This window comes from Leuresthes tenuis, unplaced genomic scaffold (genome assembly GCF_036924035.1).
Source record: "Leuresthes tenuis unplaced genomic scaffold, fLeuTen1.0.hap1 SCAF_11, whole genome shotgun sequence".
NCBI lineage: Eukaryota > Metazoa > Chordata > Actinopteri > Atheriniformes > Atherinopsidae > Leuresthes > Leuresthes tenuis.
Genome location: NW_027325365.1, coordinates 17767768 through 17789942, shown reverse-complemented (window position 1 = coordinate 17789942; position 22175 = coordinate 17767768). Strand labels below are relative to the sequence as shown.

General features: G+C 45.4%; 2 protein-coding genes across 3 annotated transcripts; both read right to left on the bottom strand.

The window, feature by feature from the left end:
- Positions 1 to 1650: 1650 nt before the first annotated feature.
- On the bottom strand, positions 1651 to 15965 carry ctbp1 (C-terminal binding protein 1). Of its 2 annotated transcripts, XM_072395863.1 has the most exons (11): positions 15780 to 15965; positions 14379 to 14428; positions 12043 to 12187; positions 8945 to 9099; positions 8492 to 8636; positions 8182 to 8388; positions 7754 to 7968; positions 6992 to 7122; positions 6784 to 6911; positions 3846 to 3963; positions 1651 to 3724 (listed from the first exon to the last, which is right to left on the bottom strand). In XM_072395863.1, exons 3-11 carry the CDS (start codon positions 12101 to 12103, stop codon positions 3538 to 3540), a joined length of 1347 nt encoding a protein of 448 aa, XP_072251964.1. In that variant the 5' UTR covers positions 12104 to 12187; positions 14379 to 14428; positions 15780 to 15965; the 3' UTR covers positions 1651 to 3537. The 2 variants fall into 2 exon arrangements, with proteins under 2 accessions (XP_072251964.1, XP_072251965.1); XM_072395864.1 differs by lacking the exons at positions 12043 to 12187; positions 14379 to 14428; positions 15780 to 15965 and adding an exon at positions 11087 to 11255.
- Positions 15966 to 16722: 757 nt separating this feature from the next.
- LOC140318161 (protein FAM53C-like) lies at positions 16723 to 22085 on the bottom strand. Its single transcript, XM_072395862.1, has 5 exons — positions 22054 to 22085; positions 19922 to 20169; positions 19776 to 19836; positions 18869 to 19698; positions 16723 to 18495 (listed from the first exon to the last, which is right to left on the bottom strand). Exons 2-5 carry the CDS (start codon positions 20003 to 20005, stop codon positions 18238 to 18240), a joined length of 1233 nt encoding a protein of 410 aa, XP_072251963.1. The 5' UTR covers positions 20006 to 20169; positions 22054 to 22085; the 3' UTR covers positions 16723 to 18237.
- Between the last annotated feature and the right edge of the window lie 90 nt (positions 22086 to 22175).

Below are 22175 nucleotides of genomic sequence, written 5' to 3'. Positions count from 1 at the left end.
TTTTTTTTGTTTGTTTTTGCAGTCTGGTGAAAGGAGAAAAAAAAAAAACTCACAATGAGTGTGAAAAAAAAACAAACAAACCAAAACAAAAACTGTTCACATGTTGTAAAAATACATTTCCCAATTTCAACATCACACGCAGTCACTCTCAAACATTCATTCATTCATTCCTTGTTAGATGGTTAGATGTCAGTGCCAAAAGAAAGAAGAAAACACTTCAGACGTGTGCACAACGGAGGAGTTTCTAGAAAAAAAAAAAACAACCAAAAAAAAGAAAAGAAAACAAAAAAAAAACAGGAGGCGGTTCGACATTCTGAGGGAGAAAAACCTGTGGTGAGGGACACGAGACAGAGGGCGACTGCTGGAGGATATGTGTGCATTTGAACCCTGAGAGAGAGAGAAAGTGACCAACTCTCACCACAATTTTCTGCTTTTTTTGTGTCAACAGACCACGCCGGCGTCCGCTGCGTCACCGCCCCGCCCCTAAACCCCCCCCCTACCCCCTGACAGGCCACAACGGGGCTCGGGGCAGCGCCGTGGAAGACGCTTTAAGAACCCCAGAGTAGTGATGGCGGCGGGGCGGTCTCACACCCGAGAAAGAAACCAAAGACTGCAGCTGCGCCGAGATCTCAACACAATGTGCTCGTCTGTCGCGTGCACGTTTCTGACTGAACTGTTAAAAACTAGACAAAGGAAATAACACGTTAAAGCACGGTAAGAATTCACACTCAATTAATGCAACACCAGGATGAACGACAGGTGTTCATACAAGGCTAAATGTGGTTCGTCACTGAAAAGGAAACGCAAGGTGCAGAGGACTCAGGCCTGTCAGGGTGCCAGGGGCTTTTCTTTACTTTGTCTGATTCTCGCAGAGGAGCCTTAAATGTGGCATCTCCCTGTGTCTCCCAATTTCACCTGCTGTGGTCAACTGTATTAAGGCAGTGAGTGGTTCCATGGCGACTATAACAGCTACTGTAACAGAGAGAGAAGTAGTAAGGCCCACAGGATACAAGCTGGACAGGACAAGTGGGAGAAGGAAAGAAGGGAAAAAAGAAAAAAAAAAGGGGAGGAAGAAAGGAGGCGGGGAATCTCGTTTTCTCTGAAATGTTTCAGTACAACATGTAGAACACCGGCGACATGTTCAATCGAAATTAAGTCCTACGATAAAACAAAATGGTTTTCATAACAGTGCACCTGCTGAACTGAAAAGTAGAAATCATCATCAACGGCAAAAGAAAAATTTAAGATTACCATTAAGCTCATAATCCAAACTATGGTGGGAGCGGAGGGGGGGGGGTTATTCTTTTTAAAAAATATATACTCATCACATGACAGAGGAGCCTACCATTTCAGGACACAGACATGCTCCACGTCTCTCATAGACTCTGAGGGAGGAAAAAACTGTACATCACTGGAAACTGACGACGACAAACATGGCAAACCGGGCTGAGAACACTTGGCTGGGGCTGACGGGGTTGGGTAGAGAGGGTGGGGCACCGTACGCCACCCCATCCCGCTTAAAAATTACCTCACATGCACTATAGATAGAGCAGCTCGACAATAAATGGATATAAAATTAAAAACAGCATCTTCTACCACTAATGCTCGAGTAAAGAATAACTAGCAGACCACCACTTTTGTTTCTGTTTCTTTTCTTCTTTTCCCCCCACTTTACATCAGCCAGTAAGATTCAGGATGAAACATTTTTCACGGTCTAACGTCTAAACTGGGGAAATTGTGCTGAATTTTCTCACCATGAGGAAATTAAGGAGCGAAGGCAAAGAGATACACACTGGTTTTGCAGCCTGAGTATTCAGTGACCTTACTGGACCGACAAAGATTTGCTCGAATCGTTTCATGGGGGCATTCTTCTTGTTAATTGTATCATTGCTGCTACAATTTCCCAACCCTTCCAGGAAAGGATAGTATAGACTATTTAGAAAATCTGTACAAAAATTAAAAGGGTATGCACGGTACATTCAATATCTGTTACTGAGGTACTAGAAAGCTGCTCCTTTGACGCCAGGGCAACAGCGTTTTTTTTTTTTTTTACTCCTAGGGATGATTCCTTTGGAACGACGACAGCTCGTTATCACAACAAAGTGAGGGGAGCACGCACACACACACACACACGCACACACACACCACTGTCTTTAATGAGCCAGCATGCAAAAACACTGTCCCCTTGCTCCTACAGGGAATCTAACACATACTGTCCCCTCACACTTGAAGGAATTGGTGGATGTATACTGGTTCATGAACACATGTGAGGGGTGGGCCATGAGAGATGGAGGGGAGTGGAGGGAGGGAGGGTGGGTGCAGGGCGGTGGTGAGATCTTAGACAATAAGGCGGTGGTCGATCCCTGGGTCACTCCCCCCCCTCGTGTTTTGAATGGCGGCAGTGAGTGATCACGTTCCTATTCACTGAAGCTAACCTGCCTGCCTGAAATGAGGCATCACTGTCGGCTCCGAGCAGCCAGGCAGACGGCGCCCTCTGCTGGCGTGCTGCTGCACTTCGGGACGTCAGAAATACAAGACCAGCTCTCTGGGTGCTGGCAGCAGATGGAGACTCATACCAATGTGGTCTCTGACATAATGCTCTCAGACATTATCACAAAACTAAAGAAACTGGGGAGGGGGCTTTGAGCATATGTAAATATAGAGACAAAAGTCGTAAAACTGGAGGAAGAAAAAAAATAAAATAATGCAGCATTAAAAGTTGGGTATCACTCTGGAAAAGCTTTACCTGCTCAAGCGAGTGCTGAGCAGATACTATGCTTTCACAGTTAGAGAGTTTCACACTGATCTCTCTGTTGAGCAAGCTGACAACAGCGTCAGGGAGAGAGGGGTGGGGGGGGTGCAGGCTGAGGGGCTGTTAGATGTTAGGAGGGATGGACAAGATCCTGTCAGGTTTACTTCAGTACACAGTTTTCCCCAATCATGAAGAGAGCGGAGAGGGAGATAAAAAGAAAAAAAAAAAAAGGAGAAAAACCGAAGAAGAGGAGAGCAGTAACATGAGCCATTAATGTACAAAGTGGGGCTTCAACCTTTCCGTCTCTGGACCTCTCGTGAACAAAGCCAGCTGAGGACCGCAGGAGGCAGCAGACTAAAGCCTCGTGTCAGAAAAGCTAGTTTTTTTTCTCGTTTTTTAAAAAACAAAAACAAAAAAAAAAACAAAAACAAACATGAACACCTAGAACCACAAAATATCAATTTTCCATTAAAACAACAGCCAACTAAGGAACTAAACCAATCCAATCTTTGAATCCTTGAGAACACAGTTATTGCTGACGTAGTGCGGGAGAGAAGGGAGGAGGGGATGGTGGGGGAGATGAGGATGGAGGGACGTGGGTGGGATGGTGCTAGCGGTGGGTAGGTCACTCCTGGGCTGGTTGTGTGAGATCAGAAACTGCAGATCCACGTCAGGTCAAAGTGGGGCTGCCGGTGCACTGGAGGGTCGGGTTGTGTCTGATCCTGGGAGGTGTGGTTTGGTTTCCAGAGATGACGGAATGTGCTGGTGGCGGCAAGGGGGCGGGGCTATTGGTCGGAGGGGATGTCTCTGTCGGCTTCAGCTTTAGTGGGCTGCCCCGGGGATGGGGCGTGAGGGGGGTGGGAGACGGGGGCGATGCCATGCGCCAGGGTTCCTGAAACCAGGCTTTCAACACCTGCGCCGGTTCCTGGGAGGCCCCCTGCTGCTGCAACATTGATCAGACCGGGAGGAAATCTGAAACACAAGCAGGGGGATCATGTAAGAGCCGTCTGAAGAAGATCCCTTTTCAGCCTCACAACAAAGCCTCATGTGTTATCTCAGTCGGCTCTCATCCTTTTCCGTCCACTTCTCTCACCTGTAGGCGGCTCCATTAAGTTCTGGATGAACAGTGGCTGCCTCAATGCTGGACCATTGAGAGGCAGCCATCAGATACTCTTTATTAACACAGTTCTTCAGACTGTCAGGGATACGACCTAAAACAAAGAGAACAGATCCTTACTTACTCATAATTAAACAATCCTTCAAGGGCAAACGTGTTTTTTTTCTTCTTTTAAGTCAACCCAAAATAATAAACCAAAGCATTTACAATGTGGATGCAGGAAATGTGTTATTACAACTGTATTAAGTGGGTGTCGTTTGCCACAGCTCATTTCTAGCAGCCTTATTAGTGCTCTCAATTCATGTTGGAGGCGACCAATGGGTTGCTTTCACGTGACGTCACATTGCTGCATCGCGAGAGCGGGAAATTCAGATGGAGGCCAGGAAGTGAACTGAGGACCTGCAGTCCGAAAAAAGGCCAAGGTTTTGTGTGGTTTACGATTGCTCTAATTGTTCCAACCAAGGAAAGGAAAACGTACGTCTGCAGTCAGGAGGAGCAGAGACTGCTAATGCCCGTGTCTGAAGCTACCACTTCGTCTGAGGTACATTAGCGAGCTAACTTGGTTTTCGTGGCTGTGTTAAAATAGCATTAGTTGTGTCGTAAAATGCTCATTTACTCAGTAATGATCATGAAGTTACTCGTAGTCTAATATGAACTTTATTGGGACTGCCAATAAAGCTGCCCTAGCTTTGAGTGACGTTGAGTCGGTAGACAGGGCTCCGACTGCCAACCTCAGTTACCAAAAAACTATGCCCAAATCAGAGTCATCTCTTCAACGAGAGCAGAGAATGAAGCTCAAGGAAAACCAACAAAGACGGTCGGAATGTGCAGAGGCTATGTTGGATCTCCAACAGACAGCTGAGAGCCCGGGTTTGAGCTCGGATCTGAAGCATACAGACGAGGGTGTTTCACTGTCAGGCTGATGTTGTCGCTAAGGTGTGTTGCATGTTTGTTGACATTATAGCCGCTACGAGCTAGCATTAGCCGCTACGAGCTAGCATCTTAACACATAAAACAATAAGAACAAACACCCACCCGCTGACGAAAGAAAATTATATGCCTCCTGACGTTTATATGCTTTCATCTGCTGTTTGGTGTAGAAGGATGTCTGAAGGACCAGATAGTTTGTGATGTCAACAGCCTCGATTGTCTGCAAATCTTTAGCTTCTGTCAAAAAGTCACTCATCTTCATGAGATATGGGTCACCTCCAACATATTTGTTGATTAACTGTTTGCATCTTTGTCTCGAAACTGGCTCTAAGTCCGTACAATACGGACTCTCTGCAACGATTTCCTCCATAGAGGGATTCTCCATTTTTAGTTCCTGCCCTCCATCACAACTCGCACGTCATCATAATCACATGACTGAACCCCGCTATTCCTGCGCATCAAAACACTAAAGCTTTCACAACTTATAGAGGAGAAAAGATGCGGGAAAAGAGCATTCAGGAGAATGTTGCCCTCAAAATGTGAACCAAAAGCTGTCAGACTTGTCTAATATCAAACATTTTAAAGACTCATCTGATTTAACAGATCAACTGAACTTAATACTAATTAGAAATGCACCGACTGATCAGCCAAGATTTCATTCATTTCATTCAAACGCATTTTTGCGTCAGTAACAATCCACTCACAGTGACAGCCGCAGATACTTCCCAGCAGATGATTGTGTCAGTGATTGCAGTGAGTCTACACGAGTCAGATCCCGGTGCAGTTTGGAGAAAACGTTATTCAGGACTGGGGTTGTCGAAATCAATAGTCAGATACTAATCAGTACTAAAATTTCGTATCCACTTAGATATTCCTTTGCAATAGCATCCAAACCAATTTTGCTGTCTTTGCAGCCTTCGCCGACACACAGCTTCCTACGCAGCTCTGCTGCAGACCCCGCGCACAGCCCCTGCCCTCGCAGCACAGAGCTGCTACGGTCGCCAGCAGAAAACTAACTCACCATCGTTTCTATTGCTCGAAGGGCTTCAAAATATCCCATTTTATGACCATTTTTCTGGACACATCTCGACAGTATTCTACACTGGCTGCTTCAAAACATGCCCAGAAGTTTGGGTTCTTTAAAAACGTGAATCTGTGTGTTTCGGGAGCGAGAGACTGGAGAGTCAACGTCAGTCTTTCTCACACAGATGGGAACAATCCAAACTGCGTGGCTCCTCATCAACCCGAGCCAGTCCCATAAGCAGCATGTAGTCCACTCCTCTGCCTCTCACTTTGAGGCATCGGTTTATTCTTCAAACAAACAAGCATTTACCCAAAAGTCCCGGGTTTAAAATGACAGTAAGATGTGGAAAGAGCAGACGGAGATCTCCCTCCAACGTGAAATGGTCTCACAGTTTCCACGGTAAAGATATGAGAGGAGCGCTGCGCGTTTCACGTCCCGCCATCGCTGTGGCCCAACGTTTGGCGGGGATAGCCAGTTTGATGACTCCACCGCAAACTTTAAACACGAAGCACTTGTGAAGGCAACGAGAGAATTTGTTACACCTAAACATTCGCAGACGTTTCAATCGGAGTCAGTTAAAGTTAATCTGACGCCATGTGTGCAGCTTGTTGGAAGTGACTCTGGCTTGTCAAATGATCCCTTTATTCCAGCTTAACATCGTTATTGATCAGTGATTGGTAATGATCTGATAGTCGGATCTACAGAAATATCAGACTGCTTTTTTATTTTAATGGAAGGGATTCATTAGGTTTTTTTCCCCTTAAAATAATACAAATCTAAAGAGTTTAAATGACCAGAAAAAAAATCGGGATTGGTGCATCTCTAATTTTATTCTTTCGGTTGTCCGAGCAACGAGGCGCTTATAGAACGACACAATCATCCAGTCACCAAAACTGGCCCGTCTCATCCGATTTTCGCGCTGAGGTGCATAATGTACGATGAAGAATGCGTGCTTCTTACCAGTAATGGCCCGGCGCACTTCTCTAGCTGCCTCCTCCCGAGCCTCCACTGAGGCCTGCTCGCTGTACCAAGATGTATGTGGGGTACAGATCAGATTGGGAGCATCCTTCAGGGGGCCTGTTGAAAAACTATTGAGAAGGGGTATGCTTGTTATAAAGCAGAGAAATGAGGTGGTGCATTGTGTGGATACAGTATCTATTATGGTTACCTGAAGGGTTCCGTCTCATGGACGTCCAGGGCGGCCCCTCGTATCCGGCCCTCCTTTAGGGCCTGAGCCAATGCTTTCTCATCAACGAGACCCCCTCTCGATGTGTTCACCAGGAAGGCCCCTTGACGCATCTGTGTTAATGTGATTAATCAAAGTGGAGCAGACCTTTAGCAAGAGGAAGCTGAGACTTTGTATCTGCAGCAAATCGAGACGGTACAGACTAACGCGACCTGGCACAGGAAACCACTTCTGCTCTTTAAGTCTTCAATAAATGTTTGTTCCAGCTCAGGTTCAGACTTATAGATACTGGACCTCACATCTCTTAATTTAGCGAATAAGAGGACATGTGGAAACAAGGATAAGGCTGATTGGATTTTGCAGCAACTGAATAGTCTGATGCTTGCTAAAGATTCCCGACTTTCCTTTATTTCTGAGGCGAGCACACAAAACAGCCACGAAAAAAAAGAAGCTACATGTCAACAAGATCACTATGACTTAGTTCCTGGATGGGATTTGATTGCTCTCAGAAGCAGCACGTGTCAAAGTGGGCTGTATTTTAATGTAATCACACCCTAAACAACTGATGCAAGACTAGATTCTAGATTCACCGATATCTGCAATCGTATCAAATCTCACCTCAAATTGGGCCCTCGTCTATTCTACACACTTTAAAACATAGCAGGGTTGGAAAGTGATCTCCCCGTGAGGAGGGACATTTGATCCAAGCTTTGGGTAATGCGCATTCAGAGTGCGCCCAGTCACCTGTTTGATGGTGAAGTCGTTAATGAGGTGGTGGTTGTGCTCGTTGAGGCTGCAGTGCAGGGATACGCAGTCGGAGTGGATGAGCAGGTCCTGCAGGGTGGCCATTCGCTGCAGGCCCAGAGAGCGCTCCACGCCATCGGGCAGGTAGGGGTCATAGAAGATCACACCGAACCCAAAGGCCTTGGCCCGCAGCGCCACAGCTTGGCCGACACGCCCTGGAAGGCAAAAGGAGGTGGACGTGAGCCTTTTGTTTAAGCGTAAATAATAGTTTTCACCCCCCGCTGACAAGCTAGAGAAAACAAATAAGCCGACAGTAAAACTGATGCGATTTAAATTACTAGCTATAAATATGATCATAGTTCACAGGAACTGGTAGAACCTGCTGAACCGGGCCCAAACAACCACGCTTGTCAACGCTCTTCACTCACCAAGACCGATGATGCCCAGCGTTTCGCCTCGGATCCGAGCAGCGCCACCGGCCACCTCTCTGATCTGCTCCACGCTGGAGGCACGGGTTCCCTCCCTCAGCGCTTGGTGCATCCATGTGACTCGCCTGTAGAGGTTGAGAATCAGACATAGCGAAGTGTCGGCCGTCTCCTCCACTGAGGCTGCTGGCACGTTACAGACAGCAATGCCTGCACGACGAGTCGAAAAGAAGAAGAAAGTGTTAACCGCTCGTGGTTACAGCTAACGGTCGACTGAGCGTGTGACAAGATCTTCTCATTTTCAGAGTCTCACCGAGCTCGGCAGCTGCTTTAATGTCGACGTTGTCAAAGCCAGAGCCGATCCGGACAATAACTCGTAGGCCTTTAAATTTTTCCAAGTCATCTCTGGATAAAGTAATGGTGTGGTAAAGCAGAGCGGCCACAGCTTCGTTTAGCACCTACGAAAGACAAAGAATTTGATCAGCACTGATCTGGAGGTACATCACATGAAACTGCACATCACTTCCAGGACAGTTTGATGAATTTAAATTGCCGAGCCGTGCAGCGTTTATAGTCTCTACTACAGTTGATGAGCTTATGAACCATAATAGGAAATGCAAACTTCTGACACGAGAAGGAAGTGTTGAATTCTTTCACACTGCATCGCACTGAATTGAGCAAAGCAGCGTTTTGGCTTCAGATTTTCATGCATGTCTGCGTGTGTGTGTGTCTGCGTGTGTGTGTGGGCGGTGTGTTTCTCCTCTACCTTCTCGTGAATCTCTTGTGTGGACTGGGCATCGCAGAAAGCCACCGTGGCCACGTCTTTGAGGATGGGCATTTCCACAGTGCAGTCGCGCCCGTCCAGCAGGGCTACCAGGGGCCGCGGATGCATTGGCCCGTTTAGGATGGGGGGTCGGATACCTGAGTCCGCCACAAAGAAAACGACATACGTCACTTATGTGCTGCGGATAAGAGGAGGTTCAACACACAACAAGACAGTTGCGAACAGACATTTAAATCTCATTTTTACTGGCGTGACACAGCTTCCAAACCACTTGTGTTTCTGCACCCGTGAAGTTAAACTGAAGGTTAGTGACTCAACAGTCTGCTTTTGCCATGTCTGGACAACCCGACGTGATGAAAGTCGTCACGCCCTCACACAAAATCCCCCTGCAGTGCACACATGGCTAAACTTAACATGGCTGAGTGCCACACTCCTTAGACAATAATAACTCAGGACTTCTATGACTCTCTTTTTCCAACACATCTAGAAGCGCTTTCAGGGAACTACAAGTCCCATGAGTCCAAGTGTGCTTTAAGGTTACAAAAGTAATGTGTAACCATATCTGTGATGGGGCATGGCCAGCATCCAGCAACCTGGCCAACTTAGCATTCAACTCCAGCTCTGTTTAGAAACGCATGCAACCAATATTCACGGTCATGAATCCATCTGAGAATTCTGCCCTGCGGGAGGGGGAAGGGGGGGTGTTAATGAAGCAGACCCCTTTAGTTAAATGTTAATTCTGTGAACTTGACCTGCCTACTGTATGAGCCGAGGAGACACAGATACGAGGGGGCTGGGAGGGTGGGGGAGGGGTGAAGAAAACTGCGAGGTCTCTGAGAGGAGGTGGCACGAGGGGGTGGGGGGGTGTTGTCATGTGTTTATGGGGGGTCTCAGTTGTGACCTAAATCTCATGTTGGGAAGAGTCACCCCTTCCCATTTTTCTGCTGCCCCCCCGTCCCCCGTCTTGAGACACATACAACTATGAACCATGGTGGGCAAACATCACATTCGGCCCCACGTGCACCTTGACCATTAATCATGGCGCCGAAAAACAGAAACGCTGCAAAAACAAATAAAAGCCACGTCTAGGACTAAAACGAAGCGCGACAAGAAACACACCTTCCCCTGTTTCACGCTTTATCTGAACAAACACAGAAGCACAAACTATCTACTCGCTGCCATGTGACAGGTGTGTGTTTCACGGTGGGGGAGCGCGTCTGGCTGGAACATACACTTGGACAGAAGGCAGGACGTAATGGTGAAACTGCTAAGGAGGAAAGGAAGGCAGCGGCTGAGGGTGGAAAACAAATATTTGTAGTTTGTAGATACTTCCTCTCGTCTGAGCCTTTCTTTTGGATGGAAAGGCGGGGGTGTGGGAGGCATAATTCATACAGACACACACATGTATGTATATATATATATATATATATATATATATATATATATATTGAAAATCCATAGACCAAGAATCAACTGGGTACTAATACAGAATACACAAATGAATGCACGCCATTAAGTGGTGTAACTCAACATTAATTGCAGATGGCTCAATAACGCTACCATGCCAACTGCAAAACACAGAACACACAAAGAGACATTTGCAATGCAGAAAAACCTAAAGTGGCTCATCACAAAGACCCCCACAGAAAAAAAAAAAAGAAGCATACAACCAAGTAGGCCTAAACAGGGAGTAATTTGAGTAAAGGACATTGGCATACCCAAGGCCTACGAATAGCGAGCGTGGCCGGACACACAATGCAATTCATTCAGCGATTCATTCATTTTCCCTCCCTCTGCCTTTCTTTCCCTCCTCTCCTTCTCTCCCTCTGGCTGTAGTTAAGAGTAAGAGGTGAGGGGGGAGGGGCAGCAGACGATGATAATGCAGCAAGCAGCAGCACTCCACCCAGACGCAGCTAGACACACACGCTTATTCAGTTCCTTCTCAACGGCTGCGACAACACCAGTGCGAACAAACATGAAGGGGAAACTGCACACACATAGCTGCGCCACACCCAAACCGTAGACCCCCCCACCCACCCACACACACACATATACATACATACAGTTCACAAATTTCAAAAACACAAGCCGAAATCATAAAAACACATGAGCACCGGGCCTAACCTTGCATTTTGAAGTCTGTCAGCCTGTCTTCCTCTCCCTCTCTCCCTCTATCGCTCTTTTTTTCCTCCCTCTCTCGTTGCCAGCCTGCTCTTGGCTGACTCGATCCCAGCTGTCATCCACGCCCAGCCCCTCCCCCACGGCCAGCCTCCAATCACAGGCGGCTCCATTGAGAGCTAGCCAACCAGCACTAACCTCATTAGCATAGTCGAAGCCGAGGCCGAGGGCGGTTTGGGCTGTTGTCGTTTTTTAAAGAGACAGCTGGCCTATTTCCCTGTAGCCTCGGTCGCAACCTTTCACCGGTCTCCAGAGACTTTCCCAGACCGTTCCCTCCATTTTGGGGCACCATTATGTCTTATCACCATCATCCCTCCGTAACAGCTCAAAACGCTATCGCTTACAGAATTGTGCACTTCACTGTCCCGGCAACACGGGGTTCACCCATTAACTGCCATCTTCAGTCTGAGAAAAAGCATGTTTCTTCCAAAGAAACTCTAAACCATCACACCGAAACCCACAGAGAGGAAGTAAGAAAAACCACCGGGTGAAGAAAACAGCACACAACAAAAAAAAAAATTTTTTTAATCTATCAATGACTTAATCTAAAGCCAAACCAATATTTTCACTGTGTACAATGTTCCAGGGGCACGAGATTAACAAATAAACGGCATCAATAGAAGAGCCGAACTGTACAACAGCACTCAGGAAACTGTGGGCACTTTGTGTAAAAGCTTTCACAACAAAGCATTCTTCTAATTTTATCGTGAAATTTAACCAGACCAGCAGTGAAAGGTCAGATCCAAAATTAATCGCACGCAGACACATCAAAAAGACCATTTCGCAAGCAGGTGCGAACGATCATTCTTTCCAATCTCAAGCGGCTCGTTCAAGCAGAAGTCAAAGTGTACGTGTTTTCTCTTAACCCTTTGAAATGGCACGAGGTCCCTCTGTACTCTTACCCTCACAGATGCGGTCAAGTCTCTGCCGCTTGACCTGTTTGTGTTTGTCCATCAGAGCCATAGACCGAGCAGCCTTAACCTGGGACAGGGAAGAACAGATCCAAGTGCTAGCAAGGCCGCTTCAATTATGACCACGTAGTATCACCTGCACACACAAATGGAGAATCCAGTCAGTAAAGGCAAGAGGACAGCTCACTCGCTCACAAGTGATGCATCATACCGCCACGGCAATCTTTATTAGCTCGGCAAGTGCCGTGCGATTGTGTAAAACAGTCCAGCAGAGGATGGATGCAGCTGCAAAACCTCTGCATGTTTGAGCTTGCTGAACAGACTGTGTCATAAAATGATTCTGGTCGGCCTCAGACTTTTTCAAGGTTAAACCGCGCCGACGGTAACGAGAGCCGTCGACTTTAGAAAAACTTTATCCTTGACTTCGAGCGGGTTCAGTGCGTCCACTGCCGGCTCTTTGTCATCTGCCCCGTGAGTCACACAGAAAAAGAGAAGCTACACATGGGATTAAGAGCAATGTAGCAAATACGACTGCTGCCCTTTTTTGGCTCACGGGCGGTGGAAGAAAAAACTAAGAAGATGGCAGCAAAAGAGTACTGAGGAGTGAGGAGAGTTTGAAAAGTGCCGTTTAACAGTGGGATCTGTTGTTAATCACGTGTTAAAATGACCCCGCCCTCACTGCATCTAATGCGTTTGACCTGCCTCCTGTCAGGTTAGACTCCAGTAAGGTCGGACTTTGTAAAGTAACACACAAATGTTACAAGGTCCAGGCAAGTCAGATTGCCTTGAAGACATTGGTGGCAAACTAACCGGCGTGCTTGTTCAGACACAAATCTTACTTGTTCGGGTGGAGTTCACTAAATGTAAACGAGCGGACCTACGACAGAAGTTACTGACTGTTGCAGCGACGCACCGCAGCAGTCCACAGTCATGTGTATCTAGTCAATGACCCAAAGTATTTTTTAAAAAAAATCTTATCTATCCATTTCAAATCACATTTTTTTTCTTTACATCGCGCATATTAATATTACATATTCTATTTTGTACATTCTTGTTCCTTTGTCTCTGCCCATTGTGTAGGGTCCCCTCCTGGGATGGGTGGTGGACTTACTGCTGGTATGTGGTTCCATGGTTTATGCACGCATGAATGAACATATATGTGCGCCGCACTTGTTCCTAAAAGATAACAAGGAGTGTGTAACAGGAAAAAAATAAATAAACAGGGGGATTCAGAGTTCTGACGATGAAACGATTAGACAATAACTGGCTATTGGTGGTGCAACGGACCTGAAGTTTAATCTACCTGCCGTTTTATCCAGGAACAAAATACATGTTGCCTGTTGGAGTGGCTCTGCTTTAGCGCTCTGTAAGCTAAAGTTGACAGGGAGGTTTGGAAGTAGTTGCTCATTTTCTTGACTGTGAGTTAGTCATGTTAATGCAGAGGGTACAGACTCCAGCCTTCCAGGGTGCAGGGCCCAACGATTCCCCTCACCTAACGAGCGAGTGTTCCTTCGCGGGTGCTTTTTGTGCAGGTGAAGGAGCAACAAACACGTATGTGGGGGCTTTCAGGGGGAGGATTATACACCTCGAGATGTGACGGGATGCAGGAGCCAAAACGGCACAAGACTGATGGCTGTTCCCTGAGTGCAATGATCCCGACGTACGAGCCTGAGTGATCAACGTTGACAGAACGGCTCACTGCAAGCCTTCTCTTTTCGATCTATCATGTTTCTCTTAATTTAGCTTCCCCCTCTACCTCCAACATCACACGCCTGTAAAGTGTTGCAGCCGCTTTGTTCACGGCGCACGTTACGATTAACAGCCAGCGGGACGATCCGTTGGCACGAGGGTTTATTCCATCTTATGTTTAATACTCCAGTGCTAAAACACTGACTCTGACTTTGTTGGACTCTGGATTTGTAGACGCTGCAAGCAGTTCTGAGCCTCAACAGCACATCGGCTTAGTTCTCCGTGGGTTCCCATCACAACACAAATTAATTTCTCTGAAATGGACAATATATGTCCCGATCCTTGTACTTTCCTGATCTCTTTAATGCTCGTCACGCTCAAAATTATGAGTCCGTCACTCACTAAATAAAATCTGTATCTCCTCAGCATCTTGTGTCGATGCATATTTCTTATCACCAACATGCCCTTGCTAAGCACCCCTTTCATTTATTTCCCCTCCCCTTTCTAACTACCCAGCAATGTTTTGTTTTTCCTCTACCCACACATACGGTTTTAATTACAATTTCTCTTTAAACATTGTGCCGCTGCATGTCCGTACACCTCCATACAGTGGAGTTGCTGGCCTGCAAAGAACTCACCTGGAGAAGAATCTTCCGGCGTGCCAGTCGGGTTGACAACTTAGATTACACTGCAAAGCAAAAAGGTACTCGTGTCATACACCAAACATCAATGAAGTCAGCTCATTAAGGAGGAAAAACAAAACTACTAAAACTGTCAATTTTGAGGGTCGCATACAGCATGAATTAATGGTAGTAGCAAATTGCATTATTCCATTACAGTTACAATGTTGTGCTTTTTTTGGTTGGTGCTATTTGTGTGCAAATAAATAATGATTTTCAGATGGCTCGTGAAATATATATCATACAAAAGCTTTTGCTTTGTTTGCATGGGAAAAGTTCAGAGAGACAAACTTGTACCTCACCACTGAGGTTAAAAAAAAAAAAGTTCACTGTGTAACTGATGCTCAAAGTATATTTTTGAAACGGTGAACTTATGAGATGAATTATTTCACATTAACAATTTAACAACAGTTTTCACAGAAATTGTACTAGAGTTTAAAAAAAAGAAAATTAAGAAACCCGACTACAAACAGCAGTACACAAAATGGAAGTTAAAAAGTAGTTTGTGTTGCTAAAATTCGCTTCACATTGCTTAGCATTAGTTTGGCTTGGAGTTTTAACACAATTTACCCCCGAACTGAATCAAACACTTAATCGGCGATATAAGTTGTGAACAACAAATGGATAACACTGAGCATATCGCTTTAGAAAAAAAGAACAGAAATGATAAGGCAACCAAGTAACCGTTATCCAACTATTTAGCCGATGGTGTTAGCTAGCCCGCTTCTAGTACATCGAGCCGTTGGGATATTCTTAATAACTGGTGGAAGCATTTTGAGGAGTCCAATGGAAACACCGCGTTCTTAAGCTTTTATATATGACCAACTGCCCTGTCCGTCGCAGCATTTCCATTTTGAGCTAATTTAGCAAACATTAACTTCTGAATCGCGATCCCGAGTTGACCAAACACATAGCACGGCAACTTGCTACCGATAGCGGCTTGCTAACCCAAACACAAACATTTTAAGACTACAAGTGGCTGTTTTTCCTTCAATAAACCTTTGATTTTATCAACCTTCGAGCAAACACCGCATTTTGTGCCATGCTGTTGACGTTAACTTGTTAAGCGTGTCGGAACAACTCACTCCCGTAACTACATATGTGAGGCGTTGCTAACGTTAGCTAGCCAGCGCCGTTGAGTAGTGTGCCGCTGAGTGTGTGAGAGATGCAGGCGGAGGGGGAGCCCATTTCGTCCGATTTGTTATCAGCGAGTGGCGCTACAATGTGAAATATCTGACCCAGAAGCTGAACAAATGGTCATTTCTGCTGAGAAATTAAATTCTCCCTCGTGGTTGAATTCAGCCAGGTGCACTTTGTAAGCCTACGAACGAATTGTGCAAAAAAATGACAATTATTTACCCCGAATAAACTCTTTTAGGAGTGCTGAGACAGTGTGCGTGCGTCGGTGGTGTTCCCTCTCTCCCGATCGCCATGAAATTAGACAAAAGAGGAAGTGGCTTGTTGATGAGGGGGTCAGACAGTCTGTAAAAAAAGCGTCCGTGTGCTGAAAGGAGCGCCCTCACCTTCCACGGCGGAGCGACGAAGACATGCAAGACAAGTCGACATATTCAACCACCAAAACTTTGTGTGAGACCGCAGTTGAAATGGTTTGAAAGTTAAGCAGAACTATGTTACTATGGGGGGTGGGGCCGTGAAACAACAGGTTCCCGGCCACGGACGCGTAAAACTAACCGACCAGAACTTGTCCCACATCAGGGTCCAACAGAGGAGCAAACCGACAACAAAACATACTTTTATTTTTGTCCAGTTTCACAAGTTTTCTCTTTACGTTGCCTTGCAAAATTTGAGCCACTGCATGTCTAAGTCTAAATTTGGTCACGATATCTGCGGGCATTTTGACTTTTATACAGTATTTCGCTACTTTCATCTAGTCATCAGTCATCTCGCATTTCCCTGGGGTCAGCCGTGGTTTGCACGTTTCCGCTGGTGTCTTCATTTGTGTCATTTTGCGTGTTTTATGTATTTTTGTGTTAATAGCAGACCCCCCCTTCCTCAGTAGTCTACTATTGTCTATTACAAATTTTAAAAAAAATTTAAAAAAAAAAAAGGGGGGGGGGGTTAAGCAAAAAGCAGCAGTCTTCCCCTTCCCATGACGTGTGCGTCACAGTTAACGTCAGTATGAACTTAAAACTTAACATTTATGCAACAACTATATTGTAATCAGCCACTAGGTGTCACAGTAACCTCACGCGGTGCTTTTATCCGACTTTTGAGCGCCAGCTCGAAGCAGGAGGGATTACTTTACAAAAGGGAACGACGGGGCAGTTTTTCAGAAAAAAAAAATTCTCTATTAAATTTATTCATACATAAATTGTGCAACAGGAATATTTCCATCTGAAAACATGAAAACAAACGAACGAAACACACAAACAAAGAAAATCTCTAAAAGGCCACCAAATCATCTGTATCACTACAGCCTTTTACATACACTCAAATGGCTGGACATGTGTACTCGCTCCGACCACTATACAGTGCGTCACATTGTGCCCTGTGGAGTCCAGCTGCAGCACTGATTCAGTTATTCAGTCAACTATTCTAGTGCATGTGCCACACCGTCCCGGAAATATCTGAATCAGTGCAAATGGGAGACTGCAAAAGTGTCTGGCTGCGAAAAGACGACCAGAGCACCGACAAACTCTTCAGACTTAAGGCATGGTAAGTTAACAGTATCATCAGTATTACTGTTGGTAAGGTGAGTTGATGTCCAAACAGTTACAGACATTCCAAGAATAGAAAACATGGGGGGGTTGGGAAACAAACCCAAATCCATTCTGCTATTAAAATAAGAACTTCCCTTTGACAATATAGACTTATAGCAACCTTTTAAGCAGCCGAATCATGTGTGTGTTCTTTATATAATATGGTGGGGGCCCCAAACCTGAAAGCCCACCAACTTATAGGGATATTTTGTTAGCATGGGGACATACATTTCCGTCCCCATGGGTACAAAGTGATTTTTGGGGGGTTTAAGACGTTGTTTAAAGGTTATGGTTAAGTTTTATCGTAAGGGTTAGGCATTCAGCTGTGGTTTGGGGCTAGGGAGTGCATTGTGTCCATGCAGAATTCCCACAGGGATGTAATAATAAAAAAAAAATTTAAAGGAAAAGTGTGTGTGCATGTAGTCAAATAAATGTAGAGAATGTTGGAATGTATCCTGTTAAACAAACAGGAGAGCATTAAGATATGGATTCTTATGCCGTTTAGGCTACTTCGACAGAGTATTGACCAACACATAGCACCGTCAGGCCAACCTTCAACAGCTCACATTTACTCTCGTCCAAATTTAGAGCAGTCTACTAAAAGCAGTCTACTGGAGGAGCTGCTTGGGTACTGAAGAAAAGCGCCTTCAGCTCAGCTCACTTCTAGATTTTTGTGAGCGTCACGTAAACACTTGGAGCAAATAATAAGAACTTTCCTTTCACTCACACACATAGCGTTCTGATAAGGATATGTAAGACTATTGAGATGCATACCGATGGCTAATGCTAATTAAGACAAACGTCTGCACATGAAAACTTGCTTATTTGCTCATGCGCATTTCCCCGTTAGTGCTGAACAGGCAGGCACTAACATGTTTGTGAAGTTCTGAATAGTGAGCTAGCTCAAATGTTACAACCATAGCAATGCAATTTTGACATTAGCTTGTACTTGCTTGGCTCTTAATAATGAACTCTGGATATTTGCCTCATGTGGGCAACAAGTTCTCAAGGCCTCTGCCAGATGACAGCACAAAGCCTACAGGTGTGCTTTATATTTTTTATGAATGCAGTAGTCGCACTGGGAGCACCAAAGAGAGTCAGTTTTCTTCTATAAGGTTCAAGTCCAATTCTGTGCAGTCTCTCTCAAAAACAATCTTTGTCCCCACATCCATTATTGTTCTTTTTCTTTCATCTTCTTCCTCCTCCTCCTCTTCTTCTTCTTCACTTTCACTGAGGGGTCCAATGCTGGCTCTTCCCAGAAATTCAGGGGAGAAGGATAAGCGCTGCTCTGCCTGAGAGGACACAGGAAATGTGCAGCCACCTGTTCCACACAACAGGCTCTCCCGATTACCAATCTACAGAGCAGAAAGAGCAACGGTCATTTGACAAATATATTATTCAGGGGAGGGGGAACACCAGTACTAATACAGGTAGAGCAGAGATTTTGAAATGATCAACACTGGAAAGTATACCAAAAATTAAAATTAACAGACTATGCTAGCTCAAAAGATACAAGATGAGGAAGTCCTTTCTAACTAACAAAATGTATAGAGATGGATTCCTGATACAGTAGAATCCTGCAAGGTTTTACTATGTAGGTCCATGAGGTAAGTAGTAGTAACACTTAATTACTGATGGCATCAACTAAGGATTACTAGAAATATAGTCTAAGCTGCAACAGGACAAAACTAACAAACCAGATTCCTGTACCACCCACTTTTGGCTCACCTGTGTCATCTTGCTGAAGTCCAGGCCTGGTCTGGGGCAGGGCAGAACATCTGGGTCATGGCGCCTCTTCAAACGAGGTCTGCGCATGTCGCAAGGCTGCGAGTGGCATCGCGGTAGTGCAGGGTGCAGGTCGCGCCTAGAGGAGGATGGAGTACTGCAGGCTGAGGTGGGAGATGGAGACAGGGCTGGGTGCTCTAGGCCAGAAAAGCCATAAGACTGGGCTGAAGCGGGGGAGGGCTGAGGGTGAAGGGATGCCCCAGAGGCATTCTGAATGTGCACAGGGGAAAGGGAGAAACGACGCTGGAGCACTGAGTGAGAGAGCAGGGGGGCAGGTGAAGAAGAGCATGAGGAAGGAGTAGCAAAGGAGGCAGAACAAGTTCCTTTCAGTGTGTCAGGCAGATCCCATGGGAAGCCCCAAGATAAAGGGGAGTCAGATGACAGTGCTAAACTAAAGAAGGTAGGGCTAGAAGAAGAGTGTATGGAGGAGGAGGTGAAGGAAGAACTGGGACCACAAAGTGGTAAAGAACTGCCTCCAGAGCCCGAACTCGATGCCCCCCTACTATGGCAGCCACGTTTGACTGGAGTCCAAACCTTGGATGCACTGGGATGCCAAGTGGAGCGGCACCGAGACAGATCCTCTGGAACCGAGAGGGACCGGCAGTGGCGTTTTGGGGGTGGTGGGGGTGAACTTTGGAAAGCTTTGTCTATGAAGGCAGCCTCTGGTCTCTGGAGGTGTTCTCCTGAGCGCGAGGGAGGCCAAACGGAATCTAGTTCACAGGAATTAGCCAAAACATGTGCTTTGGATGGTAGGTGCGCAGCTGAGGTGGGCTCTGGAAATGCAAAAATGTAAACATTAGAGAGATGGCCACGTTAGTTAAAGCTGATGCTCTTCATCGATAGGACTTGCCTTGTGTTGCTCTACAAGCACTCCATGAGATGGTAGGACTGGAGCCCACGGCAGGTAATGACTGTAACAAATGCAACAATTCGTTTCGACAACAAAAACCCAAATCAGTTTGAAGCACACTTTTTTAAGTTCATTATCCAACTCACCACACTGGCATTGAAGGAGAAAGCCTTGTGATAAGGTTCCTCCAAACTCTGCTTACGGAGCTGCTCTGTGATAAGCGTAACCATAATTACAGTCCAAGGAGACACATGGAGATGGGAGATTCACTGAGGGTAGTGAAAATTTTAGTAGTCAGAATCCTGGCATGGTTTGTGGTGTCCCCTCCACACCTCAACCAGCCAGACTGACCAGCTTGCTCACTATAACATCATCATCATCATCTTTATCCCACCTAAGAAAAAAAAAAGGACAGATGAGAACAGATTAGAACGAGACTGGCAGTATTTAAAAGCAACTGGTTAAACACGGTGCTTTAACTGTATCTTACATGTCAACAGACAGCCCAGAGCAAGGAACAGAATGCCCGAATACTGACCACATATTCGGAACCAACCTTTACCCGATAACCAAACAGGGATTTATGTGCTGCCTTAGTTACATATGAAAGGTAGAAGTTCATGTTCACAATGCCAGAGTGCACACATGAACGTAAGAAGACCCTGAACAAAGAGGCACTTCACATTCCATCATGTAAAGAGAGCACAGCAGTTTGAAAAGTAATGAAACTCCAAATATAATGATATGTCAAACAAAACCAGAGTATCCACCACATTAAAACTTGTAGGGTACAACAAAGGCAGTCGGTTAAGTTGGGTCCAATAAACGACAAAAGTTGTGAATAGTCAAGAGAAGGGAAGGGGGAGGGACAGACTAAAAGGGAAAGGATGGGGGAAGTGTGTGAAAAATGAATGGGACAGGGGCTGGAAGCATGCCATAGTATCCTTGCAGGGAGGGGGGGGTGACAAAAGAAGAGTGACCAAGACACATTGGCCTAAAATTCAAGGCAAAGCGATGCTGTGTTCCCAGAAAGCAGAAGGCCACAAGACAGTTTGCACGTGTCCAATTTAGGAGCACATTCTTGAGATATTTCTTTTGTATAGAAAGACGTAGCTGTTAAGCTCTGATAGTTACTGAAGTCACTACTTTCTGAAAAAGGATTAAGCCGACCCAAGAAAAAAATAATTAAAATAAAATCACTGAAAATCTTCAGACAGTAAAAACATGTACATCTCAAATTGAAACTAAAACAGACAATATATCAACTCGGCTGTATTAAAGTGTTACTTGGCCTTTTCGTGCTGGTGTTTCAGAGTGCAAAGGCTAAAGTACATTTGGTACTGAAACCAGTCCTTAAAATCAATGTACAAACCGTGCCAACTCGAATGATAAACACTTCTAGATTCATAATTAACCCATTTAATGACAATTGGAGCATTTACTGATGAGACTTTGTTACAGCACTGCAGCCATTGAGATGTGGCCTCCAGGGCCTTCCTCTTTATGCCAAACACGGTGCTACAATGCTAGCCTAGTTCCACATGCCACAAAAGGCAAGTTACTTAAGGGTCAAACTTGGACTCATCCTGTGGTAACAGTCCTGAATCCCATATCGTCAGGAAAAACGGTGCTGTCAACAATCACCAGCTAATTTAGAGGTACTACTTCTCAATGAGCCCAATGATAGAGAATATAAGAAATAATCCATGAAATGTGACCAAAACGACATGGGAGACATGTATGGCAAAAACAGCAAATCAGTTAGTTTACTTTAATAGTCCTGACCTGAAGTCAACCGACTTGAAAAACGTGCACACCAACAAATGGTATAACACATTACTGCGCAGTTCACACATTTCTGCAGGGAATAGACGATTGTGCTCGTTTGTTAAAATATTTGTTAAAACATTAGCTGCAGGACAATCGCTTACTAATGACAGTGTATAAAATATGATAATGCTAGTTTGTCTGGCTAAATCCAACACCAACTTTAGCTAGTGAGCAAGATGGTAAATGGTAAGCTAACTGAATCACACGATGTAGCCCGTGAGGCATCAAGTGATTAGCCAGTTATGATAGCAAGCACATAGGATAACAAGTGTGTCAATTGGAATAACTGGCGTAATTTTATTAAATTGCCACCGCTTACTATCGGCTGGCAGCTAATCATGACAGTAAGTTGTTGACAAAGACAAGCCTATACTCCATTTAACGTCTGCTAGCTTGGTCACACAGCCTCTGTGAAAACTAGCATGCTACAGCTGACCTGATGTATTACCTGCGTTCTGTTTCCTTAGCAACCAACGGCAGAGTGAATGCACCGGTTGAGCACTAGTCTAACTGGGTATATATAGGCTTTGGACGATACCATTATAGTAGTATTCTTCGGACATTGCTTTA

Coding starts and splice junctions, on each gene's coding strand:
- ctbp1 (XM_072395863.1), bottom strand. CDS start 12,103: ATGGCTCTGATGGACAAACACAAACAGGTCAAGCGGCAGAGACTTGAC. Junction 3,964..6,783: donor AGTGCGCCGGGCCATTACTG/GTAAGAAGCACG, acceptor TCTTTGTTTTAG/GTCGTATCCCTGACAGTCTG. Junction 3,725..3,845: donor CTTAATGGAGCCGCCTACAG/GTGAGAGAAGTG, acceptor CTTGTGTTTCAG/ATTTCCTCCCGGTCTGATCA.
- LOC140318161 (XM_072395862.1), bottom strand. CDS start 20,005: ATGGTTACGCTTATCACAGAGCAGCTCCGTAAGCAGAGTTTGGAGGAA. Junction 19,837..19,921: donor TCTCCTTCAATGCCAGTGTG/GTGAGTTGGATA, acceptor CATTTGTTACAG/TCATTACCTGCCGTGGGCTC. Junction 18,496..18,868: donor ACTTCAGCAAGATGACACAG/GTGAGCCAAAAG, acceptor TCTGCTCTGTAG/ATTGGTAATCGGGAGAGCCT.